The sequence below is a fragment of the Pollicipes pollicipes genome, unplaced genomic scaffold (assembly GCF_011947565.3).
Source record: "Pollicipes pollicipes isolate AB1234 unplaced genomic scaffold, Ppol_2.1 Scaffold_7261;HRSCAF=8764_pilon_pilon_pilon, whole genome shotgun sequence".
Classification (NCBI taxonomy): Eukaryota; Metazoa; Arthropoda; class Thecostraca; order Pollicipedomorpha; family Pollicipedidae; genus Pollicipes; species Pollicipes pollicipes.
The window spans coordinates 26180420-26196598 of NW_023597054.1; the positions used below are offsets into that span (position 1 = coordinate 26180420).

The 16179-nt window shown below is 54.2% G+C and overlaps 1 protein-coding gene across 1 annotated transcript in view; it reads right to left on the reverse strand.

Moving 5' to 3' along the window:
* The window catches only part of LOC119111239 (disintegrin and metalloproteinase domain-containing protein 10), a 31650-nt gene that overhangs the window by 3764 nt on the left and 11707 nt on the right, over positions 1 to 16179 (reverse strand). The window contains exons 3-12 of the mRNA XM_037235060.1: positions 12043 to 12161; positions 8642 to 9148; positions 7624 to 7764; positions 6979 to 7103; positions 5898 to 6026; positions 5396 to 5573; positions 4515 to 4684; positions 3516 to 3683; positions 2476 to 2603; positions 560 to 674 (exon numbers count right to left, since the gene is read on the reverse strand). Of these exons, the coding sequence (XP_037090955.1) occupies positions 560 to 674; positions 2476 to 2603; positions 3516 to 3683; positions 4515 to 4684; positions 5396 to 5573; positions 5898 to 6026; positions 6979 to 7103; positions 7624 to 7764; positions 8642 to 9148; positions 12043 to 12161 (1780 nt within the window). The remainder of the gene's footprint in view (positions 1 to 559; positions 675 to 2475; positions 2604 to 3515; positions 3684 to 4514; positions 4685 to 5395; positions 5574 to 5897; positions 6027 to 6978; positions 7104 to 7623; positions 7765 to 8641; positions 9149 to 12042; positions 12162 to 16179) is intronic.

Sequence of the window (16179 nt, forward strand, 5' to 3'; positions counted from 1 at the left end):
CCTGCCTGGGGGTGTCACTGGGGTTTTAACTCCTGGGACTCAGGCAAGGGCTTGTGTACCCAAACTGGCGCTCGATGGTAGTCAAACCGACGAAAAAGATGTTGCAATGACAGAATAATGACCACCGTAAAAGGAGTGCCAAGGGCCATACCCCAGGAACATGGTCCCTGGTAGCCATCGGTGGTGTCTCCGGCTCTGTCCCTTTAAAGGGCCGTTCTGGGCCTCGTGATGGGTCACTGAGGGTCGGGCGACAGACTGCTGGCCGAGTCTGGTGACAGATCGCGGTCCCGGAACGCTCCGGACCGCCCGGGACCGGCTGGGCTGGCGTTCTGGGCCTCGTAATGGGTCACTGAGGGCCGGGAGACAGATCGCTGGCCGAGTCTGGTGACGGGCCGCCGCCCCGGAGCGCTGCGGACCGCCCGGGACCGGCTGGGCTAGCGTTCTGGGCCTCGTAATGGGTCACTGAGGGTCGGGAGACAGATCGCTGGCCGAGTCTGGTGACGGGCCGCCGCCCCGGAGCGCTGCGGACCGCCCGGGACCGGCTGGGCTGGCGCCTGACCTCTCGGCACTGCTGGAAGACGTCGCAGTAGCCGGCGTACTGGTTACAGGGCGTGCCGGGCCGGCTGTACCGGGCCGGGATCTCGAACGGCGACTCGTTCCACTCGAACGACGAGCTGCGGGACAGCAGAGCGGGACGTCACGTGCGGTCGCGTGCAGGCGGCAGCCTTGTGGTCGGACATGGAAGCGAGGGGACGATATCTGCGCCGTCAACCGCGCTGGGGAGAGATACACCGCTGATCTCCAAGCAGTGTTGCTAGGGCTGCGGTGCCAGGTACGGCGATGTGGGAACGACGGCTTGGCTGCCAGGTGTGATGGCGCATGCGATGTTTCAGTTCCCAGACAAAGCGGATAAATTGCTCGGCATGGTAACTGGGATTTCGCAGCAAAGGTCGAACATTGGCAGGGGCATAGCGGTGTTGAGGTGAATAATCAAGGCATGGCGGTGTGAAGGTGAACAACGAAGTGAATATGTGTGATGGAACATTGGCAGGGGCATAGCGGTGTTGAGGTGAATAATTAAAGCATGGCGGTGTGAAGGTGAACAATGAAATGAATATGTGTGACACTGCATCTCCTCGGCAGCGAGGACTGACGCGTCCAATGTGCAGGTTGCATTGCGTAGTTCAGTACTTGAAGATGATGGGAGTTTATGTCCATTAGCTCAGACCAAAATGAATCGATTGAATACGGAGAACGCTATTACAATATGCAAATTGTTGCAGAGGTGGACATTCTGATGTCCTTTTACGGTGCACGTCACGAATTTCAACGATTGCGATCATGTGCTTATTTTGTAATACCGGGACAGCTCACCGCATTAGAGTTCAGCCACCCGTTTCTAGGTCAACATGGACCAAGCGCTCTGTATAAATGCGCACATGCAACGTGCGACAATATGAAGGCGACGAGCTTACTTTCATACAGATCGTTGCATTGTCCTTTCCGTTTCACTGGCCTTGGTCTTACGCTGGTGACAATCGTTTTGTTAAGGCTTGCCGGGTGAATTTTGAATTGATTTTTCCATTTGAAATTTTTCAGTGAAGTACATCGAGGCTCATCAAATTTCATGTGGACCCATAACCTAGTTGTGTACTTGTACCTTTTTCCCGCTCAAAAAGAATTGGATGCTGTTCTTAACGCGGCCCCGGGAATTTCGAAGAATCAGAGATATTCCTACGGAAAAATTGAAAATGTCTTACAGTTTTAAAACAATTCATGTAGCATACCTCCATGAAAACTGCTGATATCAAGCAGTTGTTTCCCAAAAGCAAACGCGCACAGCCTTACGACACGGCCATTCATTAAAGCCAACGCCCCTTATATTTGACTATCACGATGAGACACCGTCAAATATAAAGTGTGTGGCAATATTGTATCTTCGTACAGAGAATCTGATGCGTCATTGTCCTGTCTACAACAACCAGCATAGCTTATGAAATTTTCCCCGTTTGCAATCCTGTCCCTCCCATACATTGCAAGAAAGTCAAGAAGTCACAACAGCTGTTCCCCGCGCCCGTACGGTGGCGGCGCGACCCGCTGTCCTTGGTCGACCACATCACAAGCCGCGCGCAGATTTTCCCCATCACCGCTAACCCGACCGGTTCGCCGGCGACGGTTCTTTGCGGCGGCGGTGAGCTAACAATGCTATCACCGCGAGCAGATCGTCAGCCATGCCCAAACACGGTGCGAGGGGATTTCTTCTGCCCTCTCGCCTGCCCTCCCCACTCCAGGCTGAGCGCCGCCGGGGCTGGTGGCCGGCCCTCAACTCCACTGAGTCACCCGCACGCTGCCGGCTGTGGCCGTGCAGCAGCTCGGGCTCGGCGCACTCGAGCCTCGCGCTCCGCCGCGCGCCGCCGTGGTCAGCGGGCGCCGCGGTCGATGCGTCGGCCGACCGCGGCGCCCGGCTTCACTCACCGGCACGGCTGGTCGGCGCCGGGGCGCTTGCAGCACAGCTCGCAGGACCTGGTAGCGTTGCCGCCGTCGACCGGATCACATTGGCATGACTCCAGCCCGTACGCCAGGCAGATCGAACCCGAACACTCCTGCCGGTGTCGGCGCGTGACGTCACACAATGCACTCTGCCAGGCTCCGGCGGCACGCGGACGCCTGGCTTGACCTTGGACACTGTGCGTTTTTGTGAATCGCTAATGCATTCGCTGCAGTCTGCAAATTTGTACAGGGATGGTGAGGCAATGTACGTGCTTGTAAGTAGCTGTAAGCGGATAATGCGTTTAAGCTTATGACTGTTCAGAGAATGAACACCCGTGCATGACTGTTCAGATATTTTGAAACGCTGTGCGCCATTACGTGTGGTACAGCCTCATGAAAAAGCCCAAACTACAGCCCAGAGTGTAAACCCATTCAATAGACATTGCGTGCAGCGCGCTTCACGAAAAGTAGCTTGCGTTAACACTTTGTTAATTGGGTTAGATCACGATCAACAAATAGGTGGAACGCATTTACATTTACTGCAGCATTTTGCTCACACACCTTTTGAGTGGCTAAACCTCGGAAAATTCATCCAAAAGCTTTCAGTCAAAGATTTTTTAGAAAGCACGAACCGAAACCGTTAACGCTATCAGAATCTGGTGTTTAGCCCTACAGCATTCGGACCTGATATTGTAGAGCTCTGATAGAAAGTACTCAGCCTGATAACCTTCTGATTCCCATCAACACCCAGCATGCAAATCCAGCTGAACACTCCAGTATAGGTACAAATCCAGCTCAGGAACCCAGCGCCCAGCTCAACACCTCAGGAAAACAATGCCAGTTGAGCAACTCAGCGTCAAGCCCAGCCCAGCACCAGTGTCAGGTCCAGCTCAGCACCAGTGCCAAGCGCATCTGAGCACCAGTGCCCAGCCCAGCTCAGCACCAGTGCCCAGCCAGCTCAGCACCAGCGGGCAGCCGCGGCTCAGCGGCCGCCGACCGGGCGCGACGCACGAGCGCGCACTGACCCCCTGATAGCAGACGTTGTACTCGTTGCAGACAGTGCGGTCGGGCTTGCGGATGGAGGGCGGACAGTGTGGCGAGCGGCCGTTACAGCGGCTGGTGGCGCGGCAGCCGTTGTCGTTGCGGCACTGCTGCCCGTACCCGAGCTCGCAGGTGGAGTTGCAGCACGGGCCCTGCCGGTCACGGGGTCGAGCGTGAGCGGAGTGCGGACTAGGACACGGACTGATGCCGTGGAGCACGGGCCCTGCCGGTCACGGGGCCGGGTTTAGTCAGAGGGGTGCGGACTAGGCAGTGGAGCACGGGCCCTGCCGGTCACGGGGCCGGGCGTCAGCGGGGTGCAGACTAGGACACGGGCTGATCCCGTACAGACTGGGCCCGGCGGTACAGTATATGCAGAGCATGTGCTGAGTCAACGCTCTGGACAACATGACGGAGAGTAAGGTGTGTTGTATCTAGTGTCTGCGTGAAGTGGAGATTCGGCATTGCATGAAGAAAACGCGCCTGATTGGAAAGAATTGTAACATTTAAACGACATGAGCGGCTCTCACTTAGCGCAATTTAAAGCACCGCATTACCCAACACCAGCACAAGCGAAACGACCAGCTGTAGCTGAATCGCTCGGCTCGGCTACGCTGTCTACGACAGGATGGTCTCACCGCACGCGGGGCATTCACCCGACCTCGGCCCCTCGCTTGATAGCGCTTCCGGTGCCCCTGACCTAATCGCTGAGCAGGCCTTCGAGCCCTATCTGGGCAGCTTAAGCAGACGTTTCAGGTACCGTCACTACCTCGTTAGATGCTTTCAGCTTTACAGTTTTACGAGTCAAGTAGAGTCAGCCCGATGTAAGCACCCAGCAATCCAGTTCGCAGATCATGGGAGCGGCTATTGATGCCTGCTCTCCTTACCGCAGAAGCAAACACGCGAGAAAACAGGCCTAAGACGGCTGCAATCAAGTTATATGTTATGCATGACTGAACCGCCATCCGCTATCAGCGTGCTCTGACCTGGCTGGGGCTGCATTGCGCACCGGGCCGCAGCCGGCACGGCGGCTGGCCCGGGGGCGGCGCGGCGCGCATCGGGTTACAGCAGGCCTCGATGCAGTCCTCCTCCCAGCCGCAGTCGCACTCCTCGCCATCCTCCACCACGCCGTTTCCGCAGATGGCTGCCTGCGGCTCTGGGGGCGGCGTCGGCGGCTCAGTGCGGTGCCGTCAGCTGATGAACGGGTCATGCCAGGGTCACTCGACACTCGGCGCGGGCAGAAAACTGCCCGTTCTTCCATTCTCAATCTGGCGCAATGAGCGCAAAACGATGCAGCGTCGCCACACATCTCCAGTTTTGGCTTCGTTGCCATTATGTAACACTTCGAGACAGGAGCAGAATGAGAAAACTGAGTTATGCTGCAGTGGGCAGTTGAAGAGGTCAGACAGGCTCGGGTCGGACGACATTCATGAACTGGAACTGGATGGGATGGGCTGAGTGGGACCGGCTCAGGTTGCACCAGGTCGCGCGGGGCAGTGTCGGACCAGATCTGGTCGGATCGCATCGGGTTGAATCGGATCAAACTGGATCGACCTGGGTCGGGTCGGGTCGGGTCGGGTCAGGTCGGGTCGGGTCGGGTCGGGTCGTGTTGGGTTGGGTTGGGTTGGGTTGGGTTGGGTTGGGTTGAGTTGGGTTGGGTTGGGTCGGGTCGGGTCGGGTCGGGTCGGGTCGGGTCGGGTCGGGTCGGGTCGGGTCGGGTCGGGTCGGGTCGGGTTGGATTGGGTCGAATCAGGTAGTGTCGGGTCGGGTTGCATCGGGCTGGGTCGGGTCAAGTCAGGTCAGGTCAGATCAGATCGGGTCGGGTCGGGTCGGGTCGGGTTGGGTCAGGCTTCAGGCATCGCCTTACCGACAAAGCAGCCTTTTTTGGAGCGCGCCTTCACGCGCAGCACAGGCTCAATGGACCGCAGGCTGCACGGCGAAAAACGGTCGTTGTTCCTCTTGTCGCCCGACGTGGCTCGCGCGAACATGATGTAGTTGCCGTTCTCTCCGCCAGGGGTACACTCCTTGTTCTTGTCGGGATCATGCTGCGCGGCAAGAATGGAGGGGCGTGTGATTTGACTGTCCATACCGATGTTAGCGATGTTCTATCGCATGCATAACTTACAGTTCCGCGTGGGTTCGACGCATTCGACTATGACTGATTGATTTTATCAAACAAGGTTACGCCGCCGTTTGAGACGTGGCGTGATCTCGGCATTACAGACGCCGTGAGTCACCATGACGCAATCACTGTTGGACGTTAATCACAAAGCACCAAACAGGGCCGATAACATGTGCAAAAACCTCTGCCAGAGGGAGTGCCCCCCCCCCCCTCCCCGCGCCGCACGTGCAAGGCTGCGCAGTCTCACCTGAGAGCCGAAGTTGTGTCCCACTTCATGGGCAAAGGTCACGTGGCTCACGGCTGGAGGCACCCGTTTGCCGTAATTTAGTATGCTGATGATGCCTGAGTTCAGACTCTTCTTGCTGCCTCGGTAATGCTGGCAATGGGCAAAACATAGTTACGCGTGCGTCCAAGCGATTGAAAAGTCACTGCAGGTATGTGCCGGCACAAATAGCATGTTGATAAGTGGTCGGGTTACTAATTGCTGCATCAGTGAATGAATGCTGCACGTTGTCGTTAGCGTTTGTTGCCGCACAATGTTTAGGCTGTGGTTGAATCACAAAGAAATACCGGACATTGTTCGCTTCTTGAAACAAACGCAAGACGACAGATACGGATACCTTGTGCATATCAAGCGCTGCCAAAGCGTGTTCAGGGACTCGACAACGCCGGACATTGTATAACGTGCTGCAAAAATAGGCGCCCCACAGTGACTGCAGAGAAAGACGGCGTTGATTGGCAGAGGCGCAGCCAAGGGGAGGTCAGGTCAGGTCAATACCTCGTCTGACCCCGAAGGACATTTTACTTTGGAAAAATATTCAGCTCTAACGGGTTCAGTGACAGAGTTCATGAGCACTTGGGATACTGATCTCGAGTTTGACCTTGTTTGACCTGATTTGACCTGAAGATCACGCCCTGAAGGCACAAACATTTCACACAAATTAACTCACACACAGGTGTATCCGCCCTGCTGCATTTGGTGTATCTAGCCCTCTTAGTTTGTTTATACCTCAGGCAGCTATGCGGACCAGACGCCTCCCTCATTCAAACGCATCGTATTCAACCAGCTACCCAGGCGCTTGGCAAATAAAAACAAAAAGATGAGTGAATAGGAGGTTTAGTAAAGGCACTGTCACTCTTCACCTAAAAATGCATGAGTGGTATATTTAATAGAATTACGTTTGTTGTGATCCATTCACTTCCCGAACGAGCACCGATTTGTGGAGCCTAGCCTCCGTCTGGCACAGGACCCGTCACCAGGTGTAGAGTAATCGAAGAAAGTTTATAAGTCTATATGGTGCGTACTCGGGCTTGGCCGGGTGACTTACCCCATTTTTTTCGCAGACTCCTCCCGCCTGGTTCAGGTCCCCAGTCCAAGCCAGACCTAACGTGCCACCCTCGAAGTCGCGGTACGTAAACATGTAAGCTAGACAAAACGAGTCGTAGTTTTCCTCTGAAAATGAAAAACATGTCCAGGTTACTTGTGCCATTTGCTTTGTCTGAAACAGACCAAACACCATTTGTCGGTACAGTAAGGCAGCTGGATCAATAATACATATGTTCCTAGACCCACACGCATTGACATATTTCTGTCTTCCGAAATACAGTAATGTAGGGGCCGCATCCCCGCGCATGACTTCAATGTACGTTACGTATTCATCATGTACCTGGTGGAGTCGCAAGTGGCGTAATTCACTACGTACTAAGACACGTGCGGCTCAAGGACGGCAATAATATCGGTGCAATTGCAATGCTAATAATGGCTTAAAACACAAAAAGAAACACTGCTGCTGGACTGCGCAGCGCTTAAGCTGATACCCGCCATCAGCGTGACTGATTCGTCGGACCAGAACACCGCTTGCAACAGCTGCAACCTTTCAGTACATCCCTTCAGGGTCATCGCAAACACGCCACCGTGCCCCGCGCCCCCAGAAGTCCAGCTGCCGCCAGGTCCGCTGACGCTGACGCCTCACCTGAGAACAGCTCCAGGTACTTCTCCACGCCGTAGTTGCCGGGGAACCGGTAGCCGACGTCGTTGACAGCTGTGGGCTTGTGCACTCGGATCCGCTTTATCATGAACCCGATGTTGTCCTGTATGCCATCCTGGTCGAAGTCTGTGGGCACAGGGCAGACATGTGAATAAGCGCTAAACAGCCCGCATCGGTTTAGCCTGTCTACGTTCCGGATACAGCTACGATACATTTGGTGACCAAATGCAAACGAGCGGCAAGCGATCGTACGATGCTATCATGTAGCTTCCAATTGCTGGTTTGCATGTGCAGGACTGGCGCCGTTCCAACGCCCAATGTCAAGGTCGCGCCCCAGGAAAAACGCCGAACCACTTAATGGTTTACAAAAGCCGACCGTTGTTAATGCATGGTAGCTGGTTACACTAAAAAGGCATTTCGGCTTGTTCCTCGGAGTACGGTGACGTTTAATCAGACAACACTTAGCCCTCAATAATGATTAAAGTTTATCCAGGCGCGTTAGATCATCGCGGACTGGGATGGAGTTCAAAACCCTCTCAACGTCAACTATTCCTGTGGCCGCCATAGCGTGAATGTTAAACTTCCACAAAGCAGGGGCAATGACACCCGTACAATCCCTAATTCTGCAGTCTGTGCCCTATTTTGGCTGGTACACGGACCAGGGTTGTCTGTAAACCTTTTGGGTGCAGCGTATTTTGTACTCATCGAGGGTGACGTTGGAATTCTTTTCGACAGTTCAAAAAAAATTACAATTTCCTTTTTGCCCCTGTTATTACCAACACATTTTAACACGCCTAGAATAACACCATTTTGACCGGTGAGCTATCTAACGCCCCCAAACCTCATCGCGGAACTAAAGGACGCGCTCTGTGGCCCCGCTGTCGCGGGCGCGCCCTGTGGCCCCGCTGTCGCGAGCGCGCCCTGTGGCCCCGCTGTCGCGAGTGCGCCCCGTGGCCCCAATGTGGCGAGCGCGTTCCTGCTGAACACCGTCAGCGAGCCTTACCGACTGTCTTGTAAATCTCGTTAGCCTGCTGCACGTGGCGAATCATGGCGTCGATGCAGGCCTCTTCACTGCCGAACTGCTCGTAGAACAGGTGGTCGGCCTGCAGGTACATGGTGCACGTCGTCTTCTTGTTGTTGATTACGGCGCGCCGCCGTCGCGAGCCACTCCTCGTCCCGTTTGCGGTGTTCCCCGCGGTCACGGGTGCCGCCAAGTTCTCGTACAGCTGCGCGTGTCCCAGCCACTCGTCAACGTCGCCGTCCGGTGACGTCCGAGTGACGTCACCGGCGGTCCTGTTGCGCTCGGCGAGGCGCTGCGACGCGCAGCCGCCGGCTGGCTGGCGCGGGTGGGTAACGTCAGAGAGGCGGTAGATGAGCGAGTGGAAGTCCTGCGCTTGCTGGAAGTATCGGCTTGAGGGTTCGATGTAAAAGTGCTCGGAGGCGGTCACCACGCTGCCGTCGAACAGGCCGTCGGAGCCGATGACGCCCTGCACCACGGCGTCCTCGTCGTCTGGAACGGACAGACTACGTCAGGCGGCGGCCGCGGAAAACGCCGCGGTGCTGCGCTGGTGCCAAATGAGCCATGTCTGCCCGCCATCCCGGGCCTGACCCCAGGACCGCTCCTGGGGCCGAAGAAGCCGTCGTTCTTGGAGTCTCTTGAAGCTGCAGTGCACTAGTGGAGTGGTTTGCTTGACCTCAGAATGGACAGAGCGGAGAGAAAGAGCATGTCGGCGCGCAAGGAATGTCCATTGTTTAACATGCATGCAGAATGGACGTCATGACCTACTGCTTGACGGCTACCAAATAGAAACGACGTCCAACAACTAGTCTGCTGGGACTTGTGAGTCAGGCTTACCCCAACACCCTCACTTCGGGTACCATCCACGCGACGGCATGGGGGAAGCTGGTGTCATTGCTGCTACCGCACGCATAAAAATCCTTCTCTTCAAACAGCAGGCGTGATGCGAAGCATAGAATCATAGCATTCATTCGAATGCCATCAAACTGGCACGTCCATGCAGCCGGACTACACAAAAACGCGTCACTAATATGTATCACATGTTAAAACGGTCCGGCTGACCGCACGCAAGGTGTTCCGTAGTTCAATGCCCGAAACAGCGTGGCCACAATCGGGGTATTCGTGCGCCAGTTCCTCGCAGCATTCCGACGAGAATCCGTTCTGCTTGCTCGGTTTTGGTGTCAGTCTTTGGCGGGGAAATCATCATTCTGCGACGCCAGCCGTGGCTGAGGCACGCACGAAGGTCAACGTCAGTGATAGCAACCGCTCAGAGCGCCTTTTTGCAGGCGTGGTATGTCTCCTCGGGCACGCTATCAAGAAAGCTACCGGTCTCTGCCATGATGTAGAGAATGTTATTACGGCCTCGAGATAATGATCAGTTGGTGCCGACCAGAACGTGCCATCTGGCGGTGATTTGGTTCCGTTTTTCCCGGCCCCCTGACGCGCCCACTTGGGGTGATTATCGCCTGGCGTCGTATCAGACACGTGACACCGGGTCAGGCGGGGTCAGAAGTCAGCCCGTGACCGACAAATGTGGGACGGACACGATCACCCGTCCCTAAGCCGAGGAGAAAGGAGGAACCACCCACCCCACGCGAGAGCCAGAGACGACTTTGCCCGACGCAAGAGGCAAAAGAAGACCCTGGGGAACACTTCTGATCCTTAGCACTGCCACCGGCGGACAGCGTAAGAGCAATACGAATTAGTTGGCGTCAGCCGGGTACCCATGGTCTGCTGCTCTGCCAGAAACGGACAGCTGAAGAGCCGGCCAGCTCTCTTCACGTCGCCTTGGTACGCCCCTGGTACCCTGCACCGACAGCGGCTGACAGAAGGAGAGCCGGCCGGTCCGACCGTGTCCCGGAAATGGGCGTCACGCTGTGACCTTGGCTCAGAGCCCCGGACCTGTTTCTAGCGGGCTGACTCCGGCGCCGCCCTTCGGTCAGGTCTCGGTCGGCGGGCTCCGGCCACCAACGGTGGGAACGGTCACTTGCCAGGAGTCGCCGCAGTCCAGAAGCGGTTGGCCCAGCGAGGCACGGGAGGTGAGCTCACCACACGGTCCTTCATCGATTGGAAAGGCTCTTGTCGTTTCCGGCTATATCAGCTCACGGAGAACGAGCTTTATCGTTTTACGGATGTGTCTTCTTCCAAAAAGGACAGCCTCTGAATCGATTAAAGGGGTGTCCCATCTTTGGGACATATTTCAAAAGCATGCTTTGTGAATATGTACACTGTGAACATACCCGTCAGCGTCAGAACAAGACAAGGGTATCAATTTAGATTATTTTCTAGCCCAAAATTACGCTGTCAACGCTTTGTAACCTCATTGCACTTCTTCCCTGCAGCACGACCACCGTCGTTATAACAAACACCATGCGCACCTCTATTGGTGCAGATAAAAGAACGTTTGTGATTGGTCCAATGTGCAAGGGCCTGGTATAAAGGAGCACATTGGTCAAAGTTTGAACCAGTGAGTCACGGGAATCATGTGATACTACCATTCCCAAAATCAAGGTGCGCCTCGAAAAAAACACGGTAAGCCCCAAAGAGGAGAAACCAGTCATAGTAAGACGTTTGGTTAAATTCACGGGATAATAACATTATGTTCACGTATATTTTTGTCTAAACAGTGTTTCAAGCTTTCGTAGCACGTATTACGCAAACCTTCTGACACATTAGTATGTTGCAAACATTACAGGAGACACACTTTGAAAAAGCAAGGGAAACAAACTGGATTACTTTCATCGGGGCGAGCAGGGATTCAAATGAGATTTCTCCCCGAGGGTCGGCTGCTTTACATAGAAATTCAGGGCTATTCAGGTGGATTTCGAGAAAATTGCCTGTCTGAACAAATAATACGCGTCTGGTGTTACAATAAGTCAAAATTACAAAAAGGTGGGATACTCCCTTTAATCAGCACAACAGAATTTTAAGTCCACCTCTCTCTAAAAAAACGCGTTCAAACCCGACGTTGCTTAAAAACAAACAGTGAGCTTCATCTGCCCCGTCAAAGGTATGGAAAGTTTCACCCATAGCTCAGATGCAGTGCACTTCGTTCATGAGCGGCAGATGCAGCGAGCTCTGCAAACATCGGCATAAGTCTGGGGATGTGACCTGTGACCCTCAGGTTCGGTCAGCTACACTGAGGCACGCGTCCGCAGGCGGTGGCGGTGGGCGGGCCGACTGCGGCTGGGAGCGGCGCCAGTCGAGGCCACAGTGCCGGCGGCCGCTCGGTCGGCTGGCGCTCACGAGCGGGGCTCGGGGCGCGCTGCGATCTGGGTTTGTGGGCGGCCCGGGTTGGCGGCTGCGCCTCGGGCGGTCGGCGCGGCGTCCGGCCGTGAGAGGCGCGCAGCGGGCCGCGACGGACCAGCGCGCGCGCCGGAACCTACCCTCCAGCGAGCCGGTGTAGACGGAGCTGGTGTCGAAGGCAACCGGCCCCGAGCTGCTCTCGAACACGACGTCCGGCGCGAAGACGGCCCGGTCCGGCCGGAGGCGGAGACGGAACTCCCTGCGGGTCACAGGTCACGAGGTCAGACGAGGGTCAGGACTCTGCTCACGGAGCCGCGGCCCCGACAGCCGGCATGAGGAAGTGGTGTGTGTGTGAGTGTGAATGTGCATGCACAAACCCTTTTGCCCCGTCAAAGGTGTGAAAGACCTTTGACGGCCGAAGGTTTTGAAGACCTTTGACAAAGATCTATGAAAACCTGTGTGCTGTGAAAGTCGCATGGAAAGCATAAGAGCGCCTTGCGTGAGAGATGGACTGCTTCAGAGAAGATTTGAGCCATGAGCACATATTCATTGGCTTATGATGGGGAAGAAATGTGTTAATGAATTACATCCATCCCGTATAGAGCTGCTTGCTCCTTATGCATTCGGCACAAAGATTACCCTTGCCGTTGAATCACAGACACCGAAGTCGTTTTGGTTATCCAGAAAGCCGACGGAAACGTGTCATATGCAATAATTGGAGCACTTCCACATGAAAAATTGCTTTCGCAAAATGCTGCAAAATTCCCCGATACTTTGAAAAAGTGCCTGTTCGGCTACTATATCGAATCTTAACTCCAACTCAGCCGATCCGTGGTATTGATGTCCGGCCTGGGGCCTGCGCTAACGGTAAAACTTCAAAGAAGAGACTGTAATTGACTTCAGGGAATTCACGCCATCTGTTGACGCATGGGACGGACAGGGCCAGACAGTGGGCCACATATGCTTCGGAGCGGTAACGATCCCGCCCGAAGAATTACAGCATTCCTCAACGGAGCGTCCGACCTCATTTGCCAGCGGAAGCGGACTACGCAAACGAGCCGACGTCCGCGGACGAGCCCAGCTGTGCATTCAAGGTGATCGCACATGCACACACACGCGGCTTCATTCAAGCACACCGCAGCACGAGCGTGCACCCATGCGGCCTGGGGTGTGACGGTGGGCGAGTCGAATGGGTCGACAGTCGGCACGCTACGCGCCGATCCGTCTCGGCCGACTCGGCGCCGGACTCGGCGTCCAGTGGCTGTCAAACTAGCGGTCGGTGGCTCGCAAATCGGCCGTGACACTAATTGGGCGTAGAACGCGGAGACGCGACTAACGCGGCACGCATATCGTGCGATCGCCGTTCCTCCGCCGGCGATTGCGCCGCGGAATGCGACGCGTAGGTAAGCGTGCTGTCTGATTCAGCGGGACGCGCGGTCGTGCGCCGCATTCGGAATGTCCCAGACGGCGCTGCGATGCCAGCTTGGCGGAAGTCGAGTCCAGCCAGCCGCGTTCCCAAGCGGGTCGTGTGCAACACCGGTCAACAATCCACCCTCCCCTCCCCCCCCCCCGCCGGCACACACACACACATCACCACCGCGGTCGGTCGGAGCGGTGATGTCTGTCGGTCGGCGCCGCATCGGAAGCGGTCGTCGACCGACCGCGTGGTCTCTTCGTGTGAAGGAATGCAGTCTCCGGGCCTGGAGGGTATGTTTCGTTGCAGAGCTCAAGTCTCCGTGGGGTTTTCGAGGTGATGCGTTGGACGACGTGAGCTGTTGCTAGCCAGTGATACACTGGTGCTATTACAACCCAGTTTCTGTCCAATTCCAGCTGGAGAACAGCGCAAAAAAACGATGTGTTCAAAGCCGTCTTTTTCGAAAAGGCACCGTCTGTCTCCACGAGCGTTTATACGTCCCGGTTTCGGAGAACTCTGAGCACCCAACATCACGTCAGGCTGCTCCAACAAGACTAATGGTTCTTTCAACTTCCCTGACATTTTGGACGTTCTTTTTTAGAAACTGATCCACAAGACGTACCGTTACATCGCACAGAGGACGGTATGAAGGCGAGCCTGAAGTTCGGATTATCGTGCGGAATGTAGTATGACGGTAATGTGGTGGATCGTCACTCGCCATCAATTAAGGCTCATTACCGCGTGTGAATATGTCATAAGAGGGAGATTGCAATCTGAGATATTTAATTATCCAGTCAATCCTGCCGAGCCGTAGCGGAAGGATTGTCGATTGCCTGCCGACCGTGAAGCGGATTTTCATTCCGGCATTCGTAAGGCAGGCAAGCGGCCGACCTCCACTGAACTTGCCGCATGCCTGCCAGTAATATTAAATATATTTTCCAAACATTTTGTTAAAGGGCTTCGTCACTTGATTAATGGACACATTGTCTGGCAGGAAAAAGTAAACAAGTTGGCTTTTGTACTAGGATTTTTTGTGCTTTGTGCTTTGTGCACAGAAAAATATTGCGTTTTTCCAGATATGCCTTCATAACCTATATGCATGAGGCATCGGGATTCAACCATATTGGGGCTTACCTCTCATCATACTTCGCATCATTGTTTTGACTGTTGTTCACTTCAGATGGACAACAGCCAGCGTTGTCCATCTAAAATTAATGTTGTCACATAATCGTAATTTAGGATCGGGATCAGTGTTCAAGCATATAAATGCCATACATATACACTATTGCAGCTCTTTTACCTGCCGAGCCAACGACACCACAGCGGTGTGTTTTGAGTACTATGATACTGAGCACTCGGTGCCACTTGTCTACCATGTGGCCCATGTTAAAGGGGATATAATATCACTTTCAGCGTTTAAGGTGTTGTTAAATCAGACGAATGCGATTTTATCAGTAATATCATTTTCCTCGAAATACTTCTGCAAAGCTCGGAATATCGGTTGACAGTGGCCGCTCCTGCGGAAGAAATCTCATTTGACTCCCTGCTCACTGCTATGAAAGTAAGACATTACATATACCTCGCTTTCCCAAACGTGCCCGTTCCGTAATGTTTGCGACAAGCTACATGTCAACATGTTTGTGTAATGAATGCTATAAATCCCTGAAACATTCTGGACAAAAATGCATGCGATCATAAAGCTTTTATCTCGCGAATTCATTGGGATGCTGTAATATGGCTTAAATTTATCCCACATCTCTCCAATATGGCGTTAACCACATTGGCTCTTTTCAAGGCGGACTTTGACTTTGGAAATGGAAGTTTCACATGGTCCACAGTGACGCACTGGTTCAAACTTCAACCAATGCGCGTCTTCGCAACAGGCCCTTGTCGCACTTTGACCAATCACAAGCGCTCTCTTATTCGCACTATTAGAGATGCCACGGTGGTTGTCATAACAACGGCGATCGCGAGCGCGAGGAAGAAGCGTGGTGATGTTACAAAGCGCTGACAGCGTACTTTGGACTCGAAGATAATTAAAATTGATATCCCTACTACGTCTTGACGGTGCTGCAGTGGCAATACCCAGTGTCTTCATAAGACGTAACTGGTCCTGAGGTTCACTAGAGTATATTTTTGAAATATGCTTCCGATGTGGAACACTGCCTTTAAGACCAAAACATTGCAGAATTTCTGCAGCGCAAGGCGCGGAAGGTTGCCAAAAAGATGCCACTGCACTTCGGAGATCAATGAACTTTCTTCGCCTTCAAGACACACTTATTGTTTTGCCTGTTAAATATTTTAAAGTTGAAGACTTCCCCTCATTAAACAATGCCAAAAAATAAGCATTTTAAAATGGATGCGCCGTGAGAGATTTCAAGCCATGATATGTACGATCAAAATTAAAGCAGCTGTGTACGTGTGCCCAAGCATATGGCGTGTGCTGTATGCGGTTGTTATGCACCCAGTTGTTACAGCTGTATGCAGACCGCGGCCGTACAGCAACGTCATGCGCTAACTAGTTTCCATGCCGACACACATGCCACGTTATAACCGTGCAAGCTTGTAAATTATGCTTTGGGCTCCCAAGTCTTGATATTTCTGCGAAACCCCAACGCACTGTTCATAATTTCACCACCTCCACAAATCGTATTGACGCGCGATTGGTGGTTTGTGGTTTGAGAGCCACTGAACTCTCCCGAGTGGGCGCTGAACGAGCAGCGAGCCGCCCAATTTTGCTGGCCCGTCTCCGCCCGTTAGCCTTGTGGCCGCCAAGACACCTATAGTTTGGCTGTTTGGAGCGGGCAGGGCCGGTCTCTGTCCGCCGGCCTCACCGGCCATCAGACGATACAGTTGCGAAGCG